Here is a 10,031-nt window from a genome sequence, read left to right on the forward strand (position 1 = left end):
CACATGTTTTGTACAAATGGCGTGAAACAGATTTTCTCATAGGCACACAATAAACGCGTTGGATCTTTCCTGCAAGGTAAAAAGAAGGGGTAAATTCAAGGAAGATGGTGCATCACGGAAATATGTCCGTACAGAAATTCTTTGCGCTTTGAAGTTCCTACACCCGGTTATCGTCTTGACAGTCCCGAACGGAGTCCTAATGAGGCCGGGGTGAAGCGTGCCTGTGTGTACCTGAAACACCTAAACACCCCTGGTCCAACCCAACAACCGTCAAGTCCGCCCCCTGATCCAAGGAGGGGGTGGCAGAATGACGATCACAAGGTCAGTGTGTCAAAGCGAGGCGACCCCAGACCTCCAACTGGATGACGCGAACATGAATGGAAACAAATCGTATTTTGTCTTTTAACTGTTTGTAGGATGAAAGGGCTCCGGGTGATCTCCTTGCTCCTCTGGGTGTGTGCGGTGTATTTTGTGGGAATTTACCTTTTTGTGGGTGGATTCCTTCTGGTTCGACTGGAGGTGAACCGTACCAGCACCTGCGGAGACGTACTCGAGCCAAGGGGAGAATCGAAAGACTTTTGCGGGGCAAAGCCACGTTTCCGCAGGGCTGTCCTCATCATCATCGACGCCCTCAGGATCGACTTTACACGCTTTGACCCCAACAACACGTCGCCACAACCTTTTGAAAACAAGATCCGTGTGATTGACGAGATAACATCATCCAAGCCTGCCCAGTGTCGCTTGTACCCCTTTCGTGCTGACCCACCTACGACCACCATGCAGAGGATAAAGGGATTGACTACTGGGTCTTTGCCCACTTTTGTAGATATTGGTAATAACTTTGCATCAACGGCCATCACGGATGACAACCTTATCCACCAATTTGGTCAAATAGGTGAGTAGTGTGTAAACATGCATAATAACAAAGCAAAAATAGTAGTAATGGTAACAAAAACTTTTCGGCGCATAGATGGATGTGCATGCATAATAATAATCAAAGGCAAAGAAATTCTGTTTTCCTTCTGATGCCACTGTAACTTTCTTGGAAACAACTCACAGGCAAACGCGTGGTGTTCATGGGCGACGACACTTGGGAGAGTCTTTTCCCAAAGAAGTTCCACCGTTCTCTGCCCTTCCATTCATTTAACACGCACGACCTGAACACCGTGGACGACGGCATCCTCCAGAATCTCTACAAAACCCGTATGATTTGTTTAGTCGTAGTCGGTCCTGTTTATATTTTTCGAACGGTCTTTTTGTTGGCTTTGACAGTGGTTGGCGACGAATGGGATGTAGTGGTTGCTCATTTCCTCGGGGTGGACCACTGTGGTCACAGGTTTGGTCCTGATCACCCAAGGATGGCTGACAAGCTCATCCAGATGGATGGAGTCATCAGGTCAGACAATGATGCAACGTGAATTTAATTAATGCGTAAAGTTACTGATGGGAAAATGAAGCTTCAAAATGCCTCATTTGTCTTATTTTGACTGGAGTAAAAAAGAAAACTGGTTCATGAAGCATCTTTAAGCTTCATTTTCCTTTCATTGTGATTATTTTGCACTTTAACTTATTTTTGCATGTAGTTTTTCAAAAGAAGCCTTTGTAAAAGTTACTTTCTTCTCCATTTTGCCTGCAGGTCTGTGATCGACCACTTGCAGAATGACACGCTTTTGGTGGTGATGGGAGATCATGGAATGACAGACACTGGCGATCATGGAGGAGAAAGTCAGAAGGAGACTGAAGCGGCCCTCTTCCTCTATAGTTCTGCCCCACTCTTTCCTGGACCCCCATCGCAGGTCTGATCAATTTAAGAGCTGAGAATAAAACTGTTTCATTCTTTCAGATATCCGGAAAATTTATTTTGAGGCAATGAAAGAAAGTAATTACCGTTTACGCTTTGCCAATGGATGCTGGTAGTCGTTTTTTTCCACTGTCAGCAATTAATTCAGTGCACCTCCCATCAAAGTGTTAAAATGCAGAACTCATTTAACATAATTGCTTTTTAAATGGAGCATCACATTCTGGAATATACACTGTGCGCAGATTATGTCCTCAAGACAAGCAGCGGGGAGATAATCAGACATCTGCCGCATTAGACACCAAGACAAATGTATTTTTAGTTATCGGGAGCCTTTTAGGACATTATATAATAATTTAATCCTGTTGCAGACATAAATTCTTTAATTTTCTTAAAAATCAACAATGGCCCTTATTGGCTGAAAATTACAATGTCTAGAACAGTCCATAAATAATGATGTTGCAACTGTTTTATATACCTCTTTGCAGGATGAACCAGATGTGGTGCCCCAGATCGACCTGGTTCCCACTCTGGCTCTGCTTCTTGGAGCACCCATCCCATATAGCAGTGTGGGCCAAGTTCTCCTGCCTATGTTTCCTTCGGTTGGCCCTGCACAAGGTGCAGTTGCAGGTCCCACCCAGTTGGAGGCGCTGTGGATCAACGCAAAACAGGTTTGGCACAGAAGGTTGCAAAATAAATATCTACTTTTCAATCTAAGTATGTGTGTATTGTGTTTCTGAAGGTCAGCCGTTTCCTGATGACCTACTCCGCCATTGCCAAAGACATCCCGACGGAGATTCTGACTCTGCTTAAGGATCAATTTGAAAACCTCTCGTCTGAGTATCTCGCATTTGTCAGAGAGGGCCGCTCATCCTCCCGTGAGCTGTCGGCGGCACTGCGGGCCTACCTCACCTCCGTCCAAGACGTGTGCCGAGCCACCTGGGCCCGCTTCAACTGGCTCAAAATGGGCGCCGGTCTAATCATCTTGGCACTTGCCAGCCTGATGTGTTTCACCGTGTCCGAAATGTCATCCGTGCTCGTCAGAGAGAATCACTTGCGACTGAGGACACCTGTTGCGGTCGCTCTGCTTGTTGGGTTCTGCGTGGCTGCTGGTCAGCTGCTCTCATTGGGTTACGTGGAGTTAACGTGGTGCACGGCCGCCACCGCCTTCACCTCGGAGCTCTTCTTCCTGGCCTGGGCCCATCAATTCAAAATATCTGCCGCCTTTAAAAATGAAGCGAAAGCTCCAAAGAGTGCAAGATGGAGGAACTCAAGTTATCTTCTTTCCCCACCCATGGTGGTGACACTCCTTCACTTTGTCTCTTTGTTCTCAAATAGCTACGTGGTCGAAGAAGGTCAGGTCATAAGCTTTTTGGTTTTCTCCTTGGCTCTCAGTGTTCCCCTCCGTCTCAATTGGGATGGCCTCCTCCTGCCCGCTAACCAAGATCCCTCCAAGCACATTTTGCAACTACCCTCGCCGCCTTCGACGGTGCGAAAAGAAAGCGGGACACTCTTAGCCTTCTTCGCGCTCCTCGTGGGAAGTCTCTACTTCTCCGTCTTCTTCCACGGTTGTCGAGAGGAGCAGCACGACTGCCAGCCGTCCCCTTTCCTTTCCTCCCTCGCTCGAGTGAAGGACAATCAAGTGAAGAACCTTTTCTACATCTTCTCAGTTTTCTCCCTCGCCGTGTGGACGTATCTGTTGAGGAGATGTCTCCGCCACTACGGGAACCTCAACTCCTCGGGCGGAACGGTATTCACGGCCCGCTGGATCCTACCCCTGCTTTCCGTGTGTCTGGGCCTCTACTGGGCCGTTCGCGCCTCACCGGAGGACGGTTTCAAGAACTTAACAGAGCTCATCAAACTGGCCCAGCTGATCATCCCCAGAGCCGCCTATTTCCTCCTGGGACTGGGCCTGATCCTGATCTGGCTGGACCCCCTAACCGTGTTTGTGAAACACAGGCCCGCAAGCGTGCCGAAAAATACGTCCGTGCCGCGCTACCGAGCCAGCACCGGTATCAGCCCGCAAGCCGAGCTTCGCCACCTCATCCCGCAAATCTACCAACGCATGCGCCGCTCGCTCGACGACGGAGAGGCGGGCGGAACCGGCGAGGCGGACAACAGACCTGCCGTGGAGGCTTACGGCCTCGGGACGGTCTACTCCGCCCCGCTGCTTCTGTTCTGTGGCCTGCTGGGATTGGGTTTGCTGCAGTTGCACCCGGAAGGCATGGCTCTGTCTTTCCTGCTGCTACTTTTGGAAATGGGGGCTCTGCTGCACATTCATGCCTCCTCAACAAGCCTCCGCGACCTGCACGGAGTCAATTCTGGTGAGTTGACACCATTTCCACTTTCCTCTTGTCTGCAGTCATCCAATATGACACCATTTTACCTCAGGTGGCTTCAATGTGCCCTGGACTCCTGTCGTGCTGTGGTCCCTGGCCGCCACCCAGTTCTTCCACGCGACAGGTCACCTGCCCGCCTTCCCCGCCCTTCAATGGGGAGCAGCCTTTGTGGGATTCCCAGATGGACACACGGGCACCTTACTGCCGGCCACGTTGGTTACTCTCAACACCTTCGCTTCACACATCCTGTTTGCAGGTACAGCAGAAAAAAAATGGTGTTGCTTGATTTTTTCTTTTCCTATATCCTGTATATAAATAAGATGCATTACTGCAAGTCATCCATTTAAGGCATACGATTTAAAAAAAGGGCATCTTATAAATACAGAAATTAGCATTGTTGGTTGAAAATTTCTCCGGACAATTACCGCTTTGTTGTCTCCAGTGGGATGTCCGTTGCTTCTGTTTTGGCCCCTGGTATGCGAGGTCAGAGGAAGCAGGTCAGCAAAAGCCAGTGGTGAAGGAGGAGAGGAGGCGGTGATGGAGATGAGACTGAGAGAGAAGCCTCAACTTTTTAGCTTGGCTCTCCTGCAACTCTCCACACGCTACCTTTTTATTCTCGGACTGCAGGTAAAGCGATAAAGTTCCTTCATACATGTTACAATATGTTTAATTGCTCGTGCCATTCTAGTTGTGTGTTTCTCCTTCTCAGGTCTTTGCTTCAATGTGTGCAGCTGCCATCCTCAGGAGACACCTAATGGTGTGGGGTATTTTCGCACCCAAGTAAGTGCCCGAATACAATTTCCCGCTCGCACAGACTCGCCGGTTTTGAAAGGCTTTTTCGGGATATGGACGCCATGGAAATGCCTGGCACTTACACAGGTTTCCACCATGCGCGCATTAGCGCACGCAAATTCACCTCGCAGTAATGGACCGCTGTAATAGATATTGTTGGTAGTTACAGATGTCTGACGATTTCAACTAAGTGCCGTTCCCCCGGAAGGCGTTCACCTGGACTTTCTACTTTCAGGTTTATGTTTTCTGCCTCGGGGTTCCTGGTGAGCTGCGTGTGTTTGCTGCTCGGCGTCTCGTTAGTGCTGAGAGTGGACGTGGCCGTCGGACGTTGGTTCGAGAGACTCGTCCCCGAAGTGTCCAGGTAGCCAAAGCCACGCCGCTCGAGCGCACTATGCCATTAAAGAAATAAACAAGGTGGAGGAGTTGTGTGGACACTTGATAAACGGTGTGAAGACTCAAAACCACTGACAAATTGAAAGTTGCAAGAGCAGGCTAAAATGTTAAGTCTGCATTTTTTCTTTTTTTTTTATATATAAGACCTGAGAAGAGTTGCACTTTCTTTTTTCTTCTTTCCCCTATGATTTTTTTTTCTTCTATCAAGTAATCAGACAAATAACAATTACAATAAAAATAAATAAAAATAATAATATAATCACACTATTTAGTTTATAAATTACAAATTAAATACATGTCTTAACATCTTAATGCCTTTTGTTTTCCAACGATGTCTTATATATAAGTCATTTATTTTCTTAAGAATGTCTTGAATCACTGTCAAGGGTGTTTTGTGTAATGTGCTGCTAAACGTTCATAAAGCTAATGCACAATATTGAAGGCATGTCAAGGTCAGGTTGAACCAACATTGCATTTCTTCAATTCACCCCAGATTATGATTTAATCATGTTGTTATTGTGTTTTGGATCAAATTTATTTCTATGAAGAACTAAAACGAGTGACTAAAAACAAACTTTTTCCGTGTGTTGTTCATGAAAATAGTTTTTGGACTTGTCAACTTGAACTTTATGCACTGCTAACTATTTATACTTGAAAGGTGCTATTAAAAAAATTGAACATGTTTATTGATCAGGGGAGATGATGGAATATTTTACTACCCATCAGTCAATGTCTTTCATTCATTATTCACAAGGGACTTTCACGTTTTCAATTTCCATACTGTCTCTTTTATACACATTAGTGAAGCTCATCTTTTGTCCAAAAATAAATAAATAAAATCTGTCCCATTTCATTTAATTCCTTAATTTAAAATGTGAAATACTGTCATTTCCTCTTCCAGATATTGGTGTCAAAATACTGACAGATTCTCATTTCATTCATCAAATATGAAAAGAAAAATGAATAACTCTCTACAAAGGATTTGGTTGGCATCACGACGATGAGCGTGAGGGATTGTCTCGCTTATTGACAGGCAACCTGTGCAAGCTGTTGTCTTTGTAATTAACTCACGTGCTACAAAGGTCACGCGTAATCTCAAAAGTCAAATGCCAACTCTGACGACAACGCTGATGGGAAACACAGATGGGCCGAAACACCTTTGCATCTACGTTTGGCACCACACAAACACACACACCGAAGCTCCAGGAAAATAAAGCCACTTTTCTTGTTGAGGCTTGTTAAAAGCACTCACTGGCAGGGCTTGTTTTCACTTTTATTTTTTTCTTCTTTAAGAAGTGATAATAGCGTCTGTGCGGTCAACACCACTCCATTAGAAAAAGTCTGCTATTATCTCGCATTGAACAAAAACAAGACACGACAGGTTGGAAGCGGCCTGGATGTGAAGTACGAAATGATTTCGACTGATAAAAATCTCAAGTAAACATCAGTTAAGATATACATTATAAAATTGATTCAATTTAATAAAGCTACTTCCTTCTATTTTTCCTGAAAAACAAAATTCAGACATCTCCTGGCTTATTTGGAGGTCAATCCTTTAAATCGGCCCCAGCTGTTCCTTCAGCTTCTCAGGGAACACTTTTCTGCTTGGCGTCTGTCGTAATTCCAAGTGGTGCACTTCACGCATGCACACTCCAGATGCCTTCTTATCACAGATAAGGCAGCAAAAAAAAAAAAAATTTATTCCTTGTATCTTCAGGAAGGATACCAAGCCAATCGCTATGTCATGTGACCAGTGTCAATTGTTTCTATTGCCCAAACTAAAGTCCCTCCTGTGCACCATCCTTCATTCACCCCCCCCCCCCCCCCCACACACACTTATCACTTCCATCTTCTACTCGTCCCTTCGCTCCGGACGAGCACGGCAGTAAATAAATTTTGCTGCTCTCACTCACGTCTCGGATAAATCAGTCTCACGGGGTGCCTGCCCTGCCCACCTATCGTGTGAAATTAAACCGAGTAAATCTTTGGTTGTCTGCCTGTTTCGAAAAATGTCACTGTAAGTTATCTTCTATTTTATTTATTTTTTTACCCAACAGAGTTTCCTAGTCTATGATTGGCTAGCAAAATTTCCCAAGACAAAAAACACATTTTTGGAAGCACAATCTAATCCAGACTTTTAAACTAGACAGCACAAAAACAACCCTCCCCAAATGTCACTGTAATTTCTTTGTCCTCCGACTCCCGCCACCTTAATATTCTCAGCGTGTTCGACCTCACTGCTGTGTTTGACTCCATAAACTGCTTCTCCCCTTTGGAGACCATTTCAGTTAAATATTACAACCCTCTTCTAGCTCGGATCATACAATATCTAAAATAACATTTCTTCGGGAGCAACTACAGGTGTTCCACAGGGCTCAATGCTTGGTCCCCTTTTATTTCGCATTAGTTTTCGCTTACTTTGCTGATTGCTTGATTTTAAAAACAACTATCTTTCATGAGTGATTTCTATCCCTTGTTTACATGTTTGCAGCATATAAGGAGTGACTTCTGGAACTCTCAGCACCACTGACAGCTGTCAGGCATATGCTGCTGGAGTTGCACCAGATGTCTTCTGAACTGTGTGATAAGGAGGACACTTCAACTTCGAACCAATTGAGTCATATATGTGAAATGTGTCTCATTACGAGCAACTACAAATGAAGCTCCTTTGCAGAATAGCAACGTTTTAAAGAGCGCCAGGCCGAGCAATGATCAGGGCATTGCTGGGGATTTGCCACGGTGTGGAAGAAGAACACATTAAGATAATGGATCATTGTGCAATCTGGCGGGCACTTCAACTTCCTCCCGCCCTCCAAGCCTCCAAGCACCCATCTTCAACCTCCGCTCGCTAATGTATCACGCAGCCGAGGCTTCCCGAACAATTGCTATTGTCCCTAAGAGATAGTCATGTTTTCTCTAACTGTTTTTTTTTTGTTTTTAATCACTTTCCTCAACTGCTCACATTTAAAAAATAATGTTGCTTCATCCACTGTGTATTTTTTTTAGATGGTACTTAAGCTGTCATCTGACGGCGGAACAATCATCCCAGCTTTATCGGTAAAATACAGATTTTGCTTGGAAAACAAAAATGACACTATTGGCAGTCCTGATGTTTGGCTCACATGCACTCGAGAGACATGTAAACAAGATTTTCATCCAGGCTGGAAACAACATGGCCGAAAGCAGCCCATCACATTTATGTTGTTGTTGTTGTTGGAGCAGTTTGCTGCCAACAGACAGCATGAGGAGGATGAGAGTGCAAAACAATATGCTGGGGCTTCTCTCACCTCAACTACTCACTTGCAGATGGGATGGCGATCGATACAGTTAGTGAGCTTTAAAAGAGCCGAGAGAGGAAGGACATTTACTAGTGAAGGAACGTAGCCTTTATATTACTGCGTACTGTATTTAAGCTTTAAAATGTTTATTTTGGGTCATTAAAAGGAACCCAACCCGATTTCCTTTCACAATGAACCCTGGTGAAAAAATCTCTTTTTTTTTTTTATCTGCTTCTTGCTCTGCACAACATCAAACATTTTTGAAATAATCTGATTTATACAGAAAATGCTTATCAAAGTTAATTTCCCCCTCAGTGGGCCTAATAAAGGATTAAAGTTATTACAGTTATTATTTTCCCTTCATCCATTCTGCCATTTGTTATCTTTCAAAAAATATGTCACATAAACACAATTTCGTTACGGGCTGGTTTTGATATCAGGCTCATTGTTTGGAATCAGCTCTTTTATTTTCATCTTATTCTCATTGGGTTTAAATGCTAAACATTGGAAAAAGTTCACTGAGCTAATTTTCAGGCTGCTGACCACAACTTGTCAGTCTGAATAGTTCCTCCATCAAGATTATGTCAAACACGTTTCCATTACAGGAAAAAATCCTATCAAATATTAAATTGCGCTAATACCGCGTTGGGCCATTGCCATGGAAATATGGTTCATACTCAAAACATTACATCAAACGACTTGTAATCTCTGGGTGGCTGCTGGTAATGAGCCCGGGTGGTTATGATATTCGGGGGCTAATGGCTTTTCCTTTCATTACCGTCTTCCTGAGTGCACAGGAATTAAGTTGTACTTTGGATACAGGATGCGGATGTCAGTCAGGTGTGGAGAGGTGAAGGCTTCTCTCGATAAACAAGAGTACGCCGACATTGAGAAGTTTGGGCAGCTTTTGTCAGAGTTGGAATTAAATGGCGCCGTATTTTGAAGGCGTAACAGTTTGCCATGGTATAATTCATTCAGGACAGTCCCGGTATGAAATTAGCATGTGATTATCTGAAGATAATGAAAACTAGATGAGATGATTAGTTCATCGGTTGTTATCTATTTCAGTGGGGTTGAATCATTCTAAAATGTTAACCTGTTGTCTGCCAGCACATTTAAAATAGAACTTTGACGTCTATATGCGTCAATGGTAGTGAATGATTTTGATATGAATAAATCATTTTACAGAATGAGCTGTGTATTATTATCTACTTCGCTGATAACAACATGACATTCAGAAATGAATAGGAATAATAATTGCAATTGGGAATAGTAATCTTTCCTTAAAGTAATATTTAAATAACGTGACACTCAAGATTCCTTATAATCTAACTTCAAATATTTTTGCAACTATATATACTCTGTGGGGGTTGTTGTACAACTAATGGAACACCAACTTGTCTAACAAAGACTTCTTTTGATTGCTTTTTG

The 10,031-nt window shown here is 44.0% G+C and overlaps 1 protein-coding gene across 1 annotated transcript; it reads left to right on the plus strand.

The window, feature by feature from the left end:
* Positions 1-138: 138 nt before the first annotated feature.
* Positions 139-6,175, plus strand: pigo (phosphatidylinositol glycan anchor biosynthesis, class O). The gene is made up of 11 exons (XM_037265650.1): positions 139-321; positions 417-895; positions 1,060-1,203; positions 1,273-1,396; positions 1,637-1,796; positions 2,287-2,469; positions 2,541-4,122; positions 4,190-4,393; positions 4,580-4,764; positions 4,847-4,917; positions 5,165-6,175. The coding sequence occupies exons 1-11, from the start codon at positions 308-310 to the stop codon at positions 5,292-5,294; spliced, it is 3,276 nt and encodes a 1,091-aa protein (XP_037121545.1). The 5' UTR covers positions 139-307; the 3' UTR covers positions 5,295-6,175.
* The last annotated feature ends 3,856 nt before the right edge of the window (positions 6,176-10,031 follow it).

Source organism: Syngnathus acus, chromosome 12 (genome assembly GCF_901709675.1).
Source record: "Syngnathus acus chromosome 12, fSynAcu1.2, whole genome shotgun sequence".
NCBI classification, from domain to species: domain Eukaryota; kingdom Metazoa; phylum Chordata; class Actinopteri; order Syngnathiformes; family Syngnathidae; genus Syngnathus; species Syngnathus acus.